Raw genomic sequence first — 12,971 nt, 5'->3', positions numbered from 1 at the left:
AAACATTTGCTCCTGTGAATCTGTTCTTATTTGCTAGCAAAGAATGTGGGACAGGATGTTTTACCCTCCTGCTCTGGTTTTCCTGTATTGCTTACATCTGTTTAGAGAGAAGAAAAATAAACAAATAAAGTGTTTCTGCTGGACAATTTCTATAAACTGAAGCAACTTCAAAAATGAAAATGAAAAACATCTGTGGAAAAGTATTATAATAATTCTATTTTAATAAATTGGATTATTTCTATAGATTCTTTCCTGAAAAGATCTCCCACACCAGGCATGTGCAGGCTGCAGCATATACTACTATCTGCACTGATAAAATGTGCCCACTTGGACACCCCAGACCAGATGCATTCCTCTTGACCCTGTCTTCTTCCACACACAACTACAACTTGGAGAAGCTTTCTGAGATGCATTTCAGAAAAATGATCATGCCAACTTTAAAGGTCACCTTCTGGATTTATCCAGCAATTTATTCAGAAATTTTCACGTACAACTCTGAGCACTTTTTTTACTCAGTTAGACATATCCTTGTACTCTGTTACATTTCACTACTGCACCTTCGAAGAAACGGGGGTACCTGGGGGGCTCAGCTGGTTAGGTGCCCAACTCTTGGTTTGGGGTCATGAGATAGAGCTCCATGTTGGGCTCCATGCGAGGCTATAGCCTGCTTAAGAGTCTCTCTTTCTCTCTCCCTCCACACCCCCCCACCCCTGCACTCAAATAAATAAATAAATAAAATCTTTAGAAGAAATCAATCTCAATCAAGAAACTGACTTAGTGAAATTTCACTCGACCCTTTTATAAGGGAGTTAGCAGTCCACTCATCTACTGAAAGGTATTTTACCGGTTGGTCCCTCTAGATTCCATCTGTCCTTCTGCTCTCCATCCCACATGTGGTCCTGTATGAAGAGCTGGAGAAAGACACTCTTCATCAAATTTTGGTCAGGCTCCTTTGAGCCCTCTCCTCAACTAGGCCTCAATCTTGGCCTCCATCCTTGCTGGGTGTGCATTTTAACAATTTAGCCCAATTTTAGCAAGAATCCTGCTCGCTCAGTTTTAAGAGAATGCTCCACTCTTGATATCTGATCAGCCTGGACACCTGATTAAGTTCCTCATTCCCCACCCTCGACGTGTAAGTACGTACTCAGCCTGCCTTCAGTGAGGATCCCGTTAAGTCTGTTTAGCAAAAATCTCCCTACCCCTGGGGTATCTCAGTAACGTTCCATCCTCAGACACCTTCCTACTGCCCTCATTCTGCTCCCTGGCCATAAATCCCCAGCTGTCTTTGCTGTACTGAGAGCTGAGCCCCATCCCTCTCCCTTATCGTGACAGTCCTGCCACCTACTGCAATAATCCCAATGATGTCTTCCTTACCATTTTAATAGGCATCAGAATGGAGTGTCCTGGCAAGACATGGGAGAAGAGGAGAAATGGGAGATCTGAGTATTAATGTCCCTGGCTTCGCCCTGCAGAGTCCATTGCTCAAGCGAGGGGCTCAGTTCCTGTCAGGAGGCCCTCCCTGACTTCAGTGCCAAAACTGTCCCCCCTCTTGCCCCTTCAGGTCTAGGGGAAGTAATGCAGCCCCGTATTACTCGTCCCAATTACACCACACTATCCTATCTCTGGTTTTTCATCACTTTGTGAGTTATTACATTCTCTTCAAAGTATCCCAATTTGAGGATGCCATCTGTTTCCTGCTGGGTCTCCCTAATACAGATATCATCTCAGCAATTTATCCTTCAGAATTATTGGCTCTTTCTAAGAAAGGAAGGCATGGATCCAGAAAGCAGTGAGGCTTCGCCGTGTGACTTAGTGACTGAGGCAAGCTGACCTTGTTAAGCTACCACTTCTCCCTCCTCTGGTTATCTTCATCATTATAGCAACAGTGTTTTCTGAAACACACATGGTTTCCAAGCAGAATCCCTAAGCATCAAAAGGGGATTATCTAAAGAAATATCCAAGGAGGCTAAAAGTAAAAATTGTGCTAGTTGAAATGAACTATGCTTGAACCCTAAGGTACAAGCAACTTTGCCTTTATTTCTATGTGGTACTTAATCCAGAGTTAACTTTTACAGTAAAACTTTTAATAGATGTCAGAGACACTGTTTAATAATACCACATATATGTCTGGTAACCCAAGTAAAAACTTGGGTTAAGTTTTTTCAAAAGATGATCTGTCAAATTCAGGCTGTAGTAGATTATGAAGTCAGCTCAGTGGCCCGTGACATTTTTTCTTAAAAATGATACATATTCCACACTATTATGTAAGATAGAAAATCAGAATTCATCATATGTAGCAAAGGTAAATATTTCACCAGGTTTCCTTTCACTTTTTTACATCTATTGTTATGAGCGCACTAGGGCATCCTATAAAATGCACTCCTTACTCTGAGTCAATCAAGTCTGAAAGCTACTGGTCTGAAGAGAATCCCTTTCAAACAATTTAACAATTACAAGGCAAAAAACAGGCTGCTTCAGCCTACAGCCTCACATTTTTTAATCTCAACCCTCACTAAAAATAGTTTATTTTGTCACTCAGTGTAAAAACTTTATGAAATAATACTTACCAAAGAGTATGTATGCTATTTTTTTAAGAGATTTTATTTATTTATTTGACACAGAGAGAGGGCGCGGACGGGCAGGCGAGCGGTAGACGGAGGCGGAGGGGGAAGCAGGGCCCCACGAGGCAGGAAGCCTGACGCAGGGCTGGATCCCAGGACCTTGGGGCCATGACTTGAGATGAAGGCAGACGCTTAACCAACTGAGCCACCCAGACACGACCCCCCCCGTTTTATTTCTTCTAAATGATGGTGGTAAACCACAGCCTGAAAACTGCCGGCCTCGAATCTGAGCAGGGCCAGTGCGAAGAGCCCGTTCGCTCCACTCCATTCCTCCCACGGCTGCTCTCTTTGGTGCGCACGCCGCTTCCGCCGTGGTAGCAAGCTCTCAGATCCCCTTCTTTCTTACGTTTCTATGTCACCGCCACGTGACTTCTGCCACCTACTCGCTCCAGTGAGAGCGAAAGCCTCGGGATAAGGAGCAACGAAGAGCATACGGGAGGTGTGGACAGGGCCTGGCCATGGACTTGCACTCACCGTCACGGCACACGCGGAGCCGCATCTTACCGCAAGCAACTGCCGCTCACAGCCTGAGGACTGAGGGCTGAGGGCATGTGGATGCAGTCCTGGGCCAGTGACAGATGGGAGCTGGAGAACTACTCCAGCATCCTTGCCCTTGCCGTGTCCTTCACCACCTCTCTGAGATACCAGAAGAACGGAGGGAGCACCAGCCGCTACTGCCAGTAATCTGCCAGAATCCACATCCTACCCAGGCTTCTTTCCCAGCCTGTCCACCGCCCTGCTAGGGCTTCCTGGAGTCGGCTCCCACACGAATGACCTGTACCCAAACCTCCGTCTCAGGGTCTGCTTCTGGGTAAACACAATCTAGATGAGCACACAAGCTTACACAGCACTGTGTGGAGCCAGCGCTACAAAGATGAGAAAGGCCTGTGCTAGGAAAGCTCAGAACCTGCTAGAAAAACCTGTGATTTTTTTCTTTAAATGAAAAAAACAAGAACCAAAATTTTACTGTTCGTAGCAACAAGATAAGTACATATGTTTGCGGAGGGAAGGAAGAAGTGACAGCTGTGTGACTGAAGGGCCAGAGAAGCACCTGGAGGTGACATGTTCCTCCCCAAACCCTCTAGAAGACAGCCCTCCCCACAGGAGTCAGCAGCTGGTGAGTGCTGCCAATGGGCCACAGTCCTCGTTCACGTCCCTGCAGGCTAGTGCCCTGGCTTATCGTATTTACTGTGATGCTTTACATCTTACGTACAGGTTATAAAGAAGGGAATTTTTATTTTCCCCAATGGAAAAAAATTCTAGTCTTCAGCTAAAAATAACTCAAGTAATATGGAAAATACGAAGAAAGAAAAACTATTATGTTCCCAGCAGTGTGTCAATAGAATTACTTGCAAATCAGCTCTGACCTTCCAATGTTCCTTTGAGGTCCTGAGGGGATGGGACTGAGGGCTCAACCCCAATCTCCACTAGAAGTTCTAATAAACCACTGACATTTTCATTCAAAAATTATTTTTAAATGTAAAATCTCCTACACGTTCGGCTCTGTGGTCAATGCTGTAAATCAGCACTTTCTTCAGGCTGGAATCAAACGAGAAACCTAAGGCTCATTTTTCATTGCACCTTCCATTTTGGCAAACATTTCAGCAAAGGCAAACGAAAACACGTCCTGCCAGCTCCAGCTCCAGCGGGTGCTTGTACCAAGAACGGCTTCTGCAGCACGCCAGGCACACCCGAGCCTGAGACCAGAACACTCACCCAGACCCGGCAGGGAGTGACGGCAGCGCTGCAGCGACAGGAGCCGGTGGCTTCTCCTTCTCATTTTGCTTGAAGAAAGATTTGGCTTCTTTAGATGTAGCATCCACTTCCTTAGTCACCCTGTGCCAAGGAGGAAAACGTCAAGTTTTTAAGAAGAGTAAGAAGAGAAACAAAATCTACGGAAAGGGGTAAGTAACAACAAGGAAAACACCCAGTGGGCTTCCAATGAGTTCTGGCTGCTGAGGTTTCTGATTCAAGTCCACTACCACAGTTCTAAGTAAAGGCATCTTCCTTCACTAAAGAACAACAACGTATGTACTTGATCTCCCTCAAATCGCCTCTGTTTCTTCTGTCAGCTTGCCACACACACCAGTGGTCACTGCTGAATCACGGCTCCTGTGGGCTGCGGATGGCAAGGCTGAGAAGGTTCTCCTACTGCCCCTCACATGCGGATTAAGACTCACAATTAAAGGTCTGGGGAGCAATGGGGAGATGGAATCTCTGGGAGGAAAACACTAGCATTATTTTGAGAAGAAGAGTAACAATATAAACAACTGGAAATATTCTGCAGAATGCTCCTGTTTCACAGCTAAAATAACCCAAAGATGGAAGAAAATGCCTTCGAGCTGGCTAACCAACACTCATGTGCGAGTGGAAAAAAATACAGGATGGAGAATCCTGTCCAAGTTCAAATCTGGAAAAACGGTCTTCAATAAAACTGAGTCCTGGGGCGCCTGGGTGGCGCAGATGGTTAAGTGTCTGCCTACGGCTCAAGTCATGATCCCAGGGTCCTGGGATCAAGTCCTGCATCAGGCTCCCTGCTTGGTGGCGAGTCTGCTTCTCCCTTTCCCTCTGCTTCTCTCCCTACTTGTCCTCTCTTGATCTGTCAAATAAATAAATAAAATCTTAAAAAATAAAAAAAGGTTAAAAACAACAAAACTGAGTCCTAAAGGTTCAGACAATGCCTGAGATTTCAACTAAAGAGAGAACAAGTGTTTAATGCCTGCTTAGTCTTGCCAAGTCAACAAAAACATCTGAAGAATTTTATTTAAATTCCAGTCTATCTGTAGGAGGGTCCAAGATTAAGGTCACTGTACTGTGAGCGGTGAGCCAGGTCCTCCGGAATGAACTGGTCAAGACCAACTGCAGGTGAATCGGATAAACTCCATCTCCGCAGGGATGTCAGTCTCTGTCTCTTCTCTCCTTCCAACCGGGCTTCTGGGGAGCAGAAGCAATTTTTCTTCACACCTACACTATGTCACCTATCAAGTGGCCCAGAGTAAGAGTCTGAGAGTTCTGTACTGAGAATCTTCACTAGGAAACACTGGCAAGTTTATATTGAGCGGCAGCTTAAAACACCACCACCTTTTGTTACTCCCCATCCATGGTCTTGCAATGGTCAGTATTATTCAGAGGATCAAATGGAAATTGCTGAACCTCTAAAATCTGGTCTCACTCTTTCCCGGGCTTAGTTTGTGTGTCTCTCTACTCTCCCCAATGACCTTCTCAGTAATGAGAGCCAAGAGTAAAAAATAAGAGGGAGAACATACACCACAATTAAACCATCACTCAGCAAATACATACTCCTTGCCTCGAACCACAAAGAAACTTGTCTAACCTACTGATGTTGAGCTTAGGTACATGTCTCAATGGTCAATGAGACGGGAGCTGATCTGACAGGAAAGCAGCTTTAATGCTGGCGCTGTTTCACCTGCCCCTTGAGCTCCTCCCCTTTGCCTCGTAAGAATACGCCTCAAGTAGCAGCAGGTCCAAGACTGCTGAAGGACACACACTGAAGATCTGAATCCAGCAAGCAGCCTGGAGCCAAACGCAGCCTGGCTGAACCCCAGACGCCCGGAAACACACGGACACCAAACAAACGCTTACTGCTGTATACCAGAGGTTTGGAATGGCTTGTCGCATAGCATTTCTGTAGCAATGGCAGACACATTTACCTTTCATGAGCAAAAAATCAGAAATCTAAGAGGCTAAGTTACTAAGGTCAGTAGGAGTGGCACCGCATGACTTCGGAGACCCGCTGATAAAAAGTGACACAGCTCTCACCTGCTGCTCCCTCTAGAGTGCAGCTCTGACACACGAAGCCTGGCTACTCCGGATCCACCAGGCTACACAGAACACCTGGGAAGGCCACAGAGAAAGAGATGCCCGAGGAGCCTGCTCCAGTCCAGGCCCGAGACGTGGGAGCAAGGAAGCCTTCGAGATGGCTCCACACCCAGCCACTAACTCCAGCTGCACAAGAGACCCCAAGCAAGAGCTGCTGGAGCCCCGCCGCCCTCCACAACTATGGCAAATGACAAGAACACAACTGTTTAAAGCCACTACATTCTGGAGTAATTCCCTACACCGCTATACAGATGACCAGAATAAACCCACATCCAAACATAAAGCTTAATGCAGAGTCCCAGTCTACTGGACTAGAAAGAGGTACTTTAAATCTCCTTGCCCTAGCTAGAGTCTGGGGCAGACCTGAGATGGCTCATGAAAAACAAGTGGACGCATGCACTTAGAAATGACAGTTTGAACACAGACTTTATTCTCTACTCCTTACTAAAACTCTACAAAATAGTGGTAAATAAATTTACAAAGGCAAAACCACATAAGGATATGGAGAAGAGAGAGAGAAAATATGACAAGCGAGTTTTCTGAAGGTAGAAAGTAAACAGACAAGTAGAAATTGGCTTTAGTTTTTGTTTTCTCTAATCTAAGTCTGTAGCCATATGGAATGGCCAATAACAAGCCAATCTACACCATGGTATTCTACAAAGGCTCAGTAAATTGAGATACCAGGAACCTTTGAAGGGAGAGGAGATGAGCAGGGCTAAAAATCAGTTGAAAGTTAGTCTCGGAAGCAACTAAGTCCAGATCACCTTCTCCAACCTCATACCATAGGCCACTGTCCCCCACCCAACCCAGCAAAGCCCATTACTCCTTGGAGAAAATAAAAACCACGGAAGTTCGAAACTCACAGGGCAGGGCTGAAGTCTCATTCCGAAAACAAGGTAATTAAATGAAAATCTATTTATTCACTTTTCCTTTTTGCACAACAACCTCAAAAGCTATGTGTTCCAGACGGCTGAGTTAGTTACGAGATGGAGTGCTGCCCAACCTGTGTAGGACTTTGTATCAATAAGAAATAAATAGGCAGAGTTGACCCTTGAACAATGTGGGGTTTAGGGGCACCAACTCCCCGCACAGTTGAAAATCTGCGTTTAAGTTTAGACTTCCCCAGAACTTAACTACTAATAGCCTACCACTGACAGAAAACCTTACTGGTAACATAAACAAATGATTTAACACATATTTTGCATATGTATTTTACACTGTATTCTTACAATAAAGGTAAAGAAAAAATACTGAGAAAATCATACAAGAGAAAATGGATTTACAGTATAGCAAAAAAATCCATGCAGTTCAAACCCATGTTGTTCAAGGGTCAACAGTACTGTGTTATGCTACTGAGTTTCTGGGTTTGTTGCCACAGCGTGGCCTAGCATAACTTTACTATTATATCTATTTAATAGGAATTTCAGAAGAAGAGAAAATACGGAAGAGGTTGTCAACAAAAAAGAAAATTTCCTAGAAGGATAACTTCTCCAAAAAGAGCCACAGAATACGTGACGTGGCAAGTTTTAAGATTCATTGTAGTATCACTGTAAAATGTTAGATTGTTCATGATAAGAGAAGATAAAGATCAAGTGGGTCAAGGTATAAGGAAAGTAAAAGAAGCCTTTATGCAGAGCATCTTTTGTTTGGTTTACCTATTTTACCACAGGACTGACAAGGCTCCTGCAGCAGCCAAGCAGAGCAATTCGGTGAACATTTTCTAAAAAGCACCCGGGGTCCAGGCATTGTGTTATATGTCAATCTTAGAAATAAAAATATATGCATGGTCTCTGCCCTTCAGGGGTTCGGGATCCATCAGGACAGCAAACCATGAAATAAGTTATGACAACACGATATATAGTAATTACCACAAAGAAAGCATGAAATGAGTACAGCCTATGGGAGTATCTCTGTTAACTTCTCAATGCCAAAGTCCTATCCACAGTCACAAAGAAATGACACCTATAAACTGCTGTTTCTCTCAGGGACCTTGGGAATCAATACAAAGTAACACAAGCAGATTTTTAGTCTTCATTAATAGTATGACTGGAAGAATTCCATTTTGAACAAGCAATAAGAGATTCAGCTCTCAAAATATCTTCAAGGAGGAGAACAGTTCAATAACAGACCACTTCTAATAGATAAGAGGGAACCCTGATAGGAAAGGCCCACTATTAGCAATAGTTAGTTCAAGTGTTATCTGCAGAAATGTCATTTTAACTTCATTTCACTTACTTAGAACTTCCTGAAAACTCTTTATTAGGCAGAAACTTTCCATGACTGGCCTTTTCCGAAAGGTGATTCACTCAGGAAAGTCTGAGCCAACTGGCTCAGCTGGTTATCAGAAGGGTAAAAAAATACTATTTTTCCTCATTCCCAAAGGTTAACAAGCTACACGTTTTTCAAGAAGGAAAAAAAATAAAACCAAAAAGATAAAAATTCAAAGCTTAACAATTAAAACATAATTAGAAAAAACTAAAAGACTAATTTTGTGCCAACACTACCTTATGCTTGTACTTACAAATTCTTCCCAGTCATTACTAGCTCTTTCTCACCTTTCTTAAATATGTAGTAATGCTCTAAACTTGATACAAAGGAAAAAAGAAAAAGCAGAATAATGACCTCAAGATATTAAAAGATATGCTCAAATCCATATATCAAGTTTATATCTCGCTGTCAACTAAAACTCAGGCCTCCCAAGTTCCTACGTGAGGGCTCCTTGCAATACCTAAATTTTACGTATAAGCAATTTAAGTTAAAAAAAAAGAAAAATCCTGGGGCACCTGGATGGCTCAGTGGGTTAAGACTCTGCCTTTGGCTCAGGTCATAATCTCAGGGTCCTGGGATCAAGCCCTCCTCCATCAGCCTCTCTGCCCGGGCAGAAAGCCTGCTTCCCCCTCTCTCTCTGCCCACCTCTCTGCCTACTTCTCTCTCTCTCTGTCAAAGAGATAAATAAAATCTTTGAAAAAAAGAAAAAAGAAAAAAGAAAAATCCTTCCAACATGCTAATTAACAGGGTTTTATTTTCTTTCTTTTTTTTTCTTAAGATTTTTATTTATTTAATTGAGAGAGAGAGAGAGAGATCACAAGTAGGCAGAGAGGCAGGCAGAGAGAGAGGGAGAAGCAGGCTCCCTGCTGAGCAAGAGAGCCTGATGTGGGGCTCGATCCCAGGACCCCAGGATCATGACCTGAGCCGAAGGCAGAGACTTAACCCACTGAGCCACCCAGGTGCCCCTACAGAGTTTTATTTTCTTTAGGAGGAAGAATTTATAGAGAATATTTGTTTATTGTTACTTATCTCAGTAATGTATGTTTTTTTAAACTAATAAGCTTGTATTTCTTTTGAATACAAAATATATATGTGTGAGAATATGTATATTTGTAGGGGGAAAAAAGGTGCTTCCCTGAGCGTACTTCTTTGGGTTGCTTTTTTTTTAATAGACATGGTGCTGCCCTCTTCTGACAAATGACCAAAATAGCAGGCTCCCAAATACCCATCCAGTACTTAAAATTACCATCCATTTGTTTTATAAAATGAAATATGAAATTTGTGCCATTAATATAAATATTAATACATCCACAAAATTTATTTATCAGGGAATTTAATGATTTCTCCTAACAGATATTCACCAGCTTTTCTCACTCTCTCTCTTGGGCTGATGGTAAAATTGTAATAAATCTTTCTTGGGTATCCTATATGACATATGAGAAGTAACACAAGCCAAGAAAGATTTCTAAAAACTTTAAATATGTATTTCTAATGGCATATCACATACTTCCTGCATTATTTTGTAGGATTTCCAAACTATTAAAGGCTTCCTGTCAGTATTCTGCTACCCCCTACTAAATAGTTCCAGTGTGATTTCTGGCAGCAAAATAACATTACTAATTCACATCACCAGGAATTACCTAATGGATCCCCAAATGATTGATTATCAGAGAAATGGTGTCTTTGCAATGGAGAATTCTGAAAGGTATTGCCTAAGTGGTCTAACTTACCACCACCAATACTGAGTGTTATTGATGTCAAGTACTGGGGAAGACAAAACATCAACAACATATTTGTCTAGGTAACTAATCTTAAGTTAGTCATGAGGAAACTACACAAAATTCCAAACTGAGGACCATCCTACAAAACAAATGGGCTCCTAAAAACATACAGCTAACCCCTGAAAAAGCAGCAGTTAGGGGCACTGCCATCTGTCCACCCCACAGTTGAAAATCTATGTGTAACTTTGACTCTCCCAAAACTTAACTAGTAATAGCCTACTGTTACCGATAACATAAACAGTCAAATAACACATTTTGTATATGTATTACATAAAACACATTAAGAATATTATAAGAAAAATACATTTATGGTACTGCATTGTATCGAAAAAATATCTACATATAAGTGCACTTGTGCAGGTCAAACCCGTGTTGTTCAAGGGTTAACTGTGTATGTCAGTGTCATGAAATACTTAAAATGAAAGGCTTTAAAAAGGAACTTAACAAGAAAAGACTAAAAAGACTAAATGCAGAGTGTAATTTTACACTGGATGTTGGACTGAACAAGTAAAACAAGCTATATAAAGAATATTACTGAAATAACTGTTAAAAATTTTGAATAGAATCACATCTAGAGCTACTTAAAATATGGGCTACAAAACTAGTTGTTACTGGTCCAAAACAAGTTGGGTACAGAAAATTTAAGTTAGTATTTGCAAATTTGTTTAGCAATTTGACAATGTCACAACAGTCAAGACATGACAGGTAGACTCACTGTGTTAACCCAACATAGACCAATGCGGGTACTGTCAAACTGGCTAGCTATGTGACATAGCATATTAGTCACGCACAGTGAGACATAATGCATGTCTGTGTCAAATAAATAAATAAAATCTTAAAAAAAAAAATGTTTCAGTGAATGTTTTGAATTCCATTTCCAATCACAAGAATATCTACACACAGGGAACTCATGTATGCAGAATTCCTTATTTCCACTGAACTCTAACTTAATTACGACTTGACAGGATAAATTGATAAAACTGGCTACTGATGAAGTATTGAAGATGAACTTTGAAAATACGGTATCACTGACTTCATTTTATATAAAAGTAAAAATAAAAATCCTGAACTTACTGAAACAGCTTAAAAATCTTTATTTCCATCTTCATGAAAATATCTCTGTGAAATGGGTTTATGACAAATGTTATTTTAAAAAAAAAGAAAAGAAAGAAAACCAACACAGAAATAATTTCCATGTACAGTACCCTCCAGTAGTACTGTCATGTACCCAACTAGAAGCAGTAAATTAACAAGAAAGAAAGGAGTTATTTCGTCACATTAAAAACTAAATACAGGGGCACCTGGGTGGCTCAGTGGGTTAAAGCCTCTGCCTTCGGCTCAGGTCATGGTCCCAGGGTCCTGGGATAGAGCCCCACGTCGGGCTCTCTGCTCTGCAGGGAGCCTGCTTCCTCCCCTCTCTCTCTTTGCCTGCCTCTCTGCCTACTTGTGATTTCTCTCTCTGTCAAATGAATAAAATCTTAAAAAAAAAAAAAAAAAACTAAATATACACAGCATTTATTCAAAGTGTGCATCTAGATGTTAAGTATTGAGAATTGATTTTTTTTTAAGATTTCATTTATTTATCTAAATTATAGATCTGCTGTTTTCAAGTAATAAAATTTAAATAAATAGGGAAAAGGAAATTCTAGGCATGTGGCTCTCAGCTAGAAAAGCCAGGAGGTTATTAGGCTTCTAGCATTTTTTTAAAGTGGTAACAAACCTATAAATCAATTTTAAAAATAGTATCAACATCAGGAAATAATACAGGAACTGAATTTCTCTCCTAGTATTTTCAATTTTTACCTGATTTCAGGTGCCTCAGTGGGGCTCAGACTTCATAGGTAAGAAAAGTAATAAAGGGAAAAATGACTCAGCCAAAGTCACAAATCATGACAACAAGCGGAACCGAACATTTAACTCACATTTTCTTGTTTCTGTTCGGCCAAATACTTCATGATACCCACAACTACACCACCATATGTGAAAGGACTTTTCCTCCCATGTTTCCTGATAATTCATGGAGCCACCATTCTCCTGGAGTGAAAAAGAGAACTCTTCCAAAATATTATGATGATAGGGTGCAATGAGGACAGATGTCCAACACCATTTAATAAGATATGTTTATTTTTAATTTAAATTTTTTAAAATTTTTAAAAGAACTAGTTTTGAAGTTTGTGAAGGTCACCTTACCTGACTTCTTCACCAGCAAAATCAAACACCTTAGTGATTTTAACTTTTTCAGCTTCTTTCGGTTTCTCAAGCTCTTCAGCTCTAACCAACGATTTACTTGAACTTGTCTCTTCAGTATTCTCTCCTCTCTACAAAATAGGTAAGAAATGCAATCAGTTTCACTTAAGGATGAAACGTAAAAGAACCCTTCCACCATTCTATTACGGCTATTCTTAAATGTTCCATCTCTAAACAGTTAAAGACCTATCAGAAATTTATTTGATTAAAAAAG

The 12,971-nt window shown here is 41.3% G+C and overlaps 1 protein-coding gene across 1 annotated transcript in view; it reads right to left on the bottom strand.

The window, feature by feature from the left end:
- The window catches only part of CFDP1 (craniofacial development protein 1), a 124,185-nt gene that overhangs the window by 96,441 nt on the left and 14,773 nt on the right, over window positions 1-12,971 (bottom strand). The window contains exons 4-5 of the mRNA XM_032853945.1: window positions 12,701-12,828; window positions 4,338-4,457 (exon numbers count right to left, since the gene is read on the bottom strand). Coding sequence (XP_032709836.1) covers window positions 4,338-4,457; window positions 12,701-12,828 — 248 coding nt within the window. The remainder of the gene's footprint in view (window positions 1-4,337; window positions 4,458-12,700; window positions 12,829-12,971) is intronic.

This window comes from Lontra canadensis, unplaced genomic scaffold, assembly GCF_010015895.1.
Source record: "Lontra canadensis isolate GAN:19392208 unplaced genomic scaffold, GSC_riverotter_1.0 scaffold8, whole genome shotgun sequence".
In the NCBI taxonomy this organism is placed as follows: Eukaryota; Metazoa; Chordata; class Mammalia; order Carnivora; family Mustelidae; genus Lontra; species Lontra canadensis.
The sequence above is the reverse complement of the archived record's forward strand: the minus strand, read 5'-3'. Positions and strand labels throughout refer to the sequence as shown.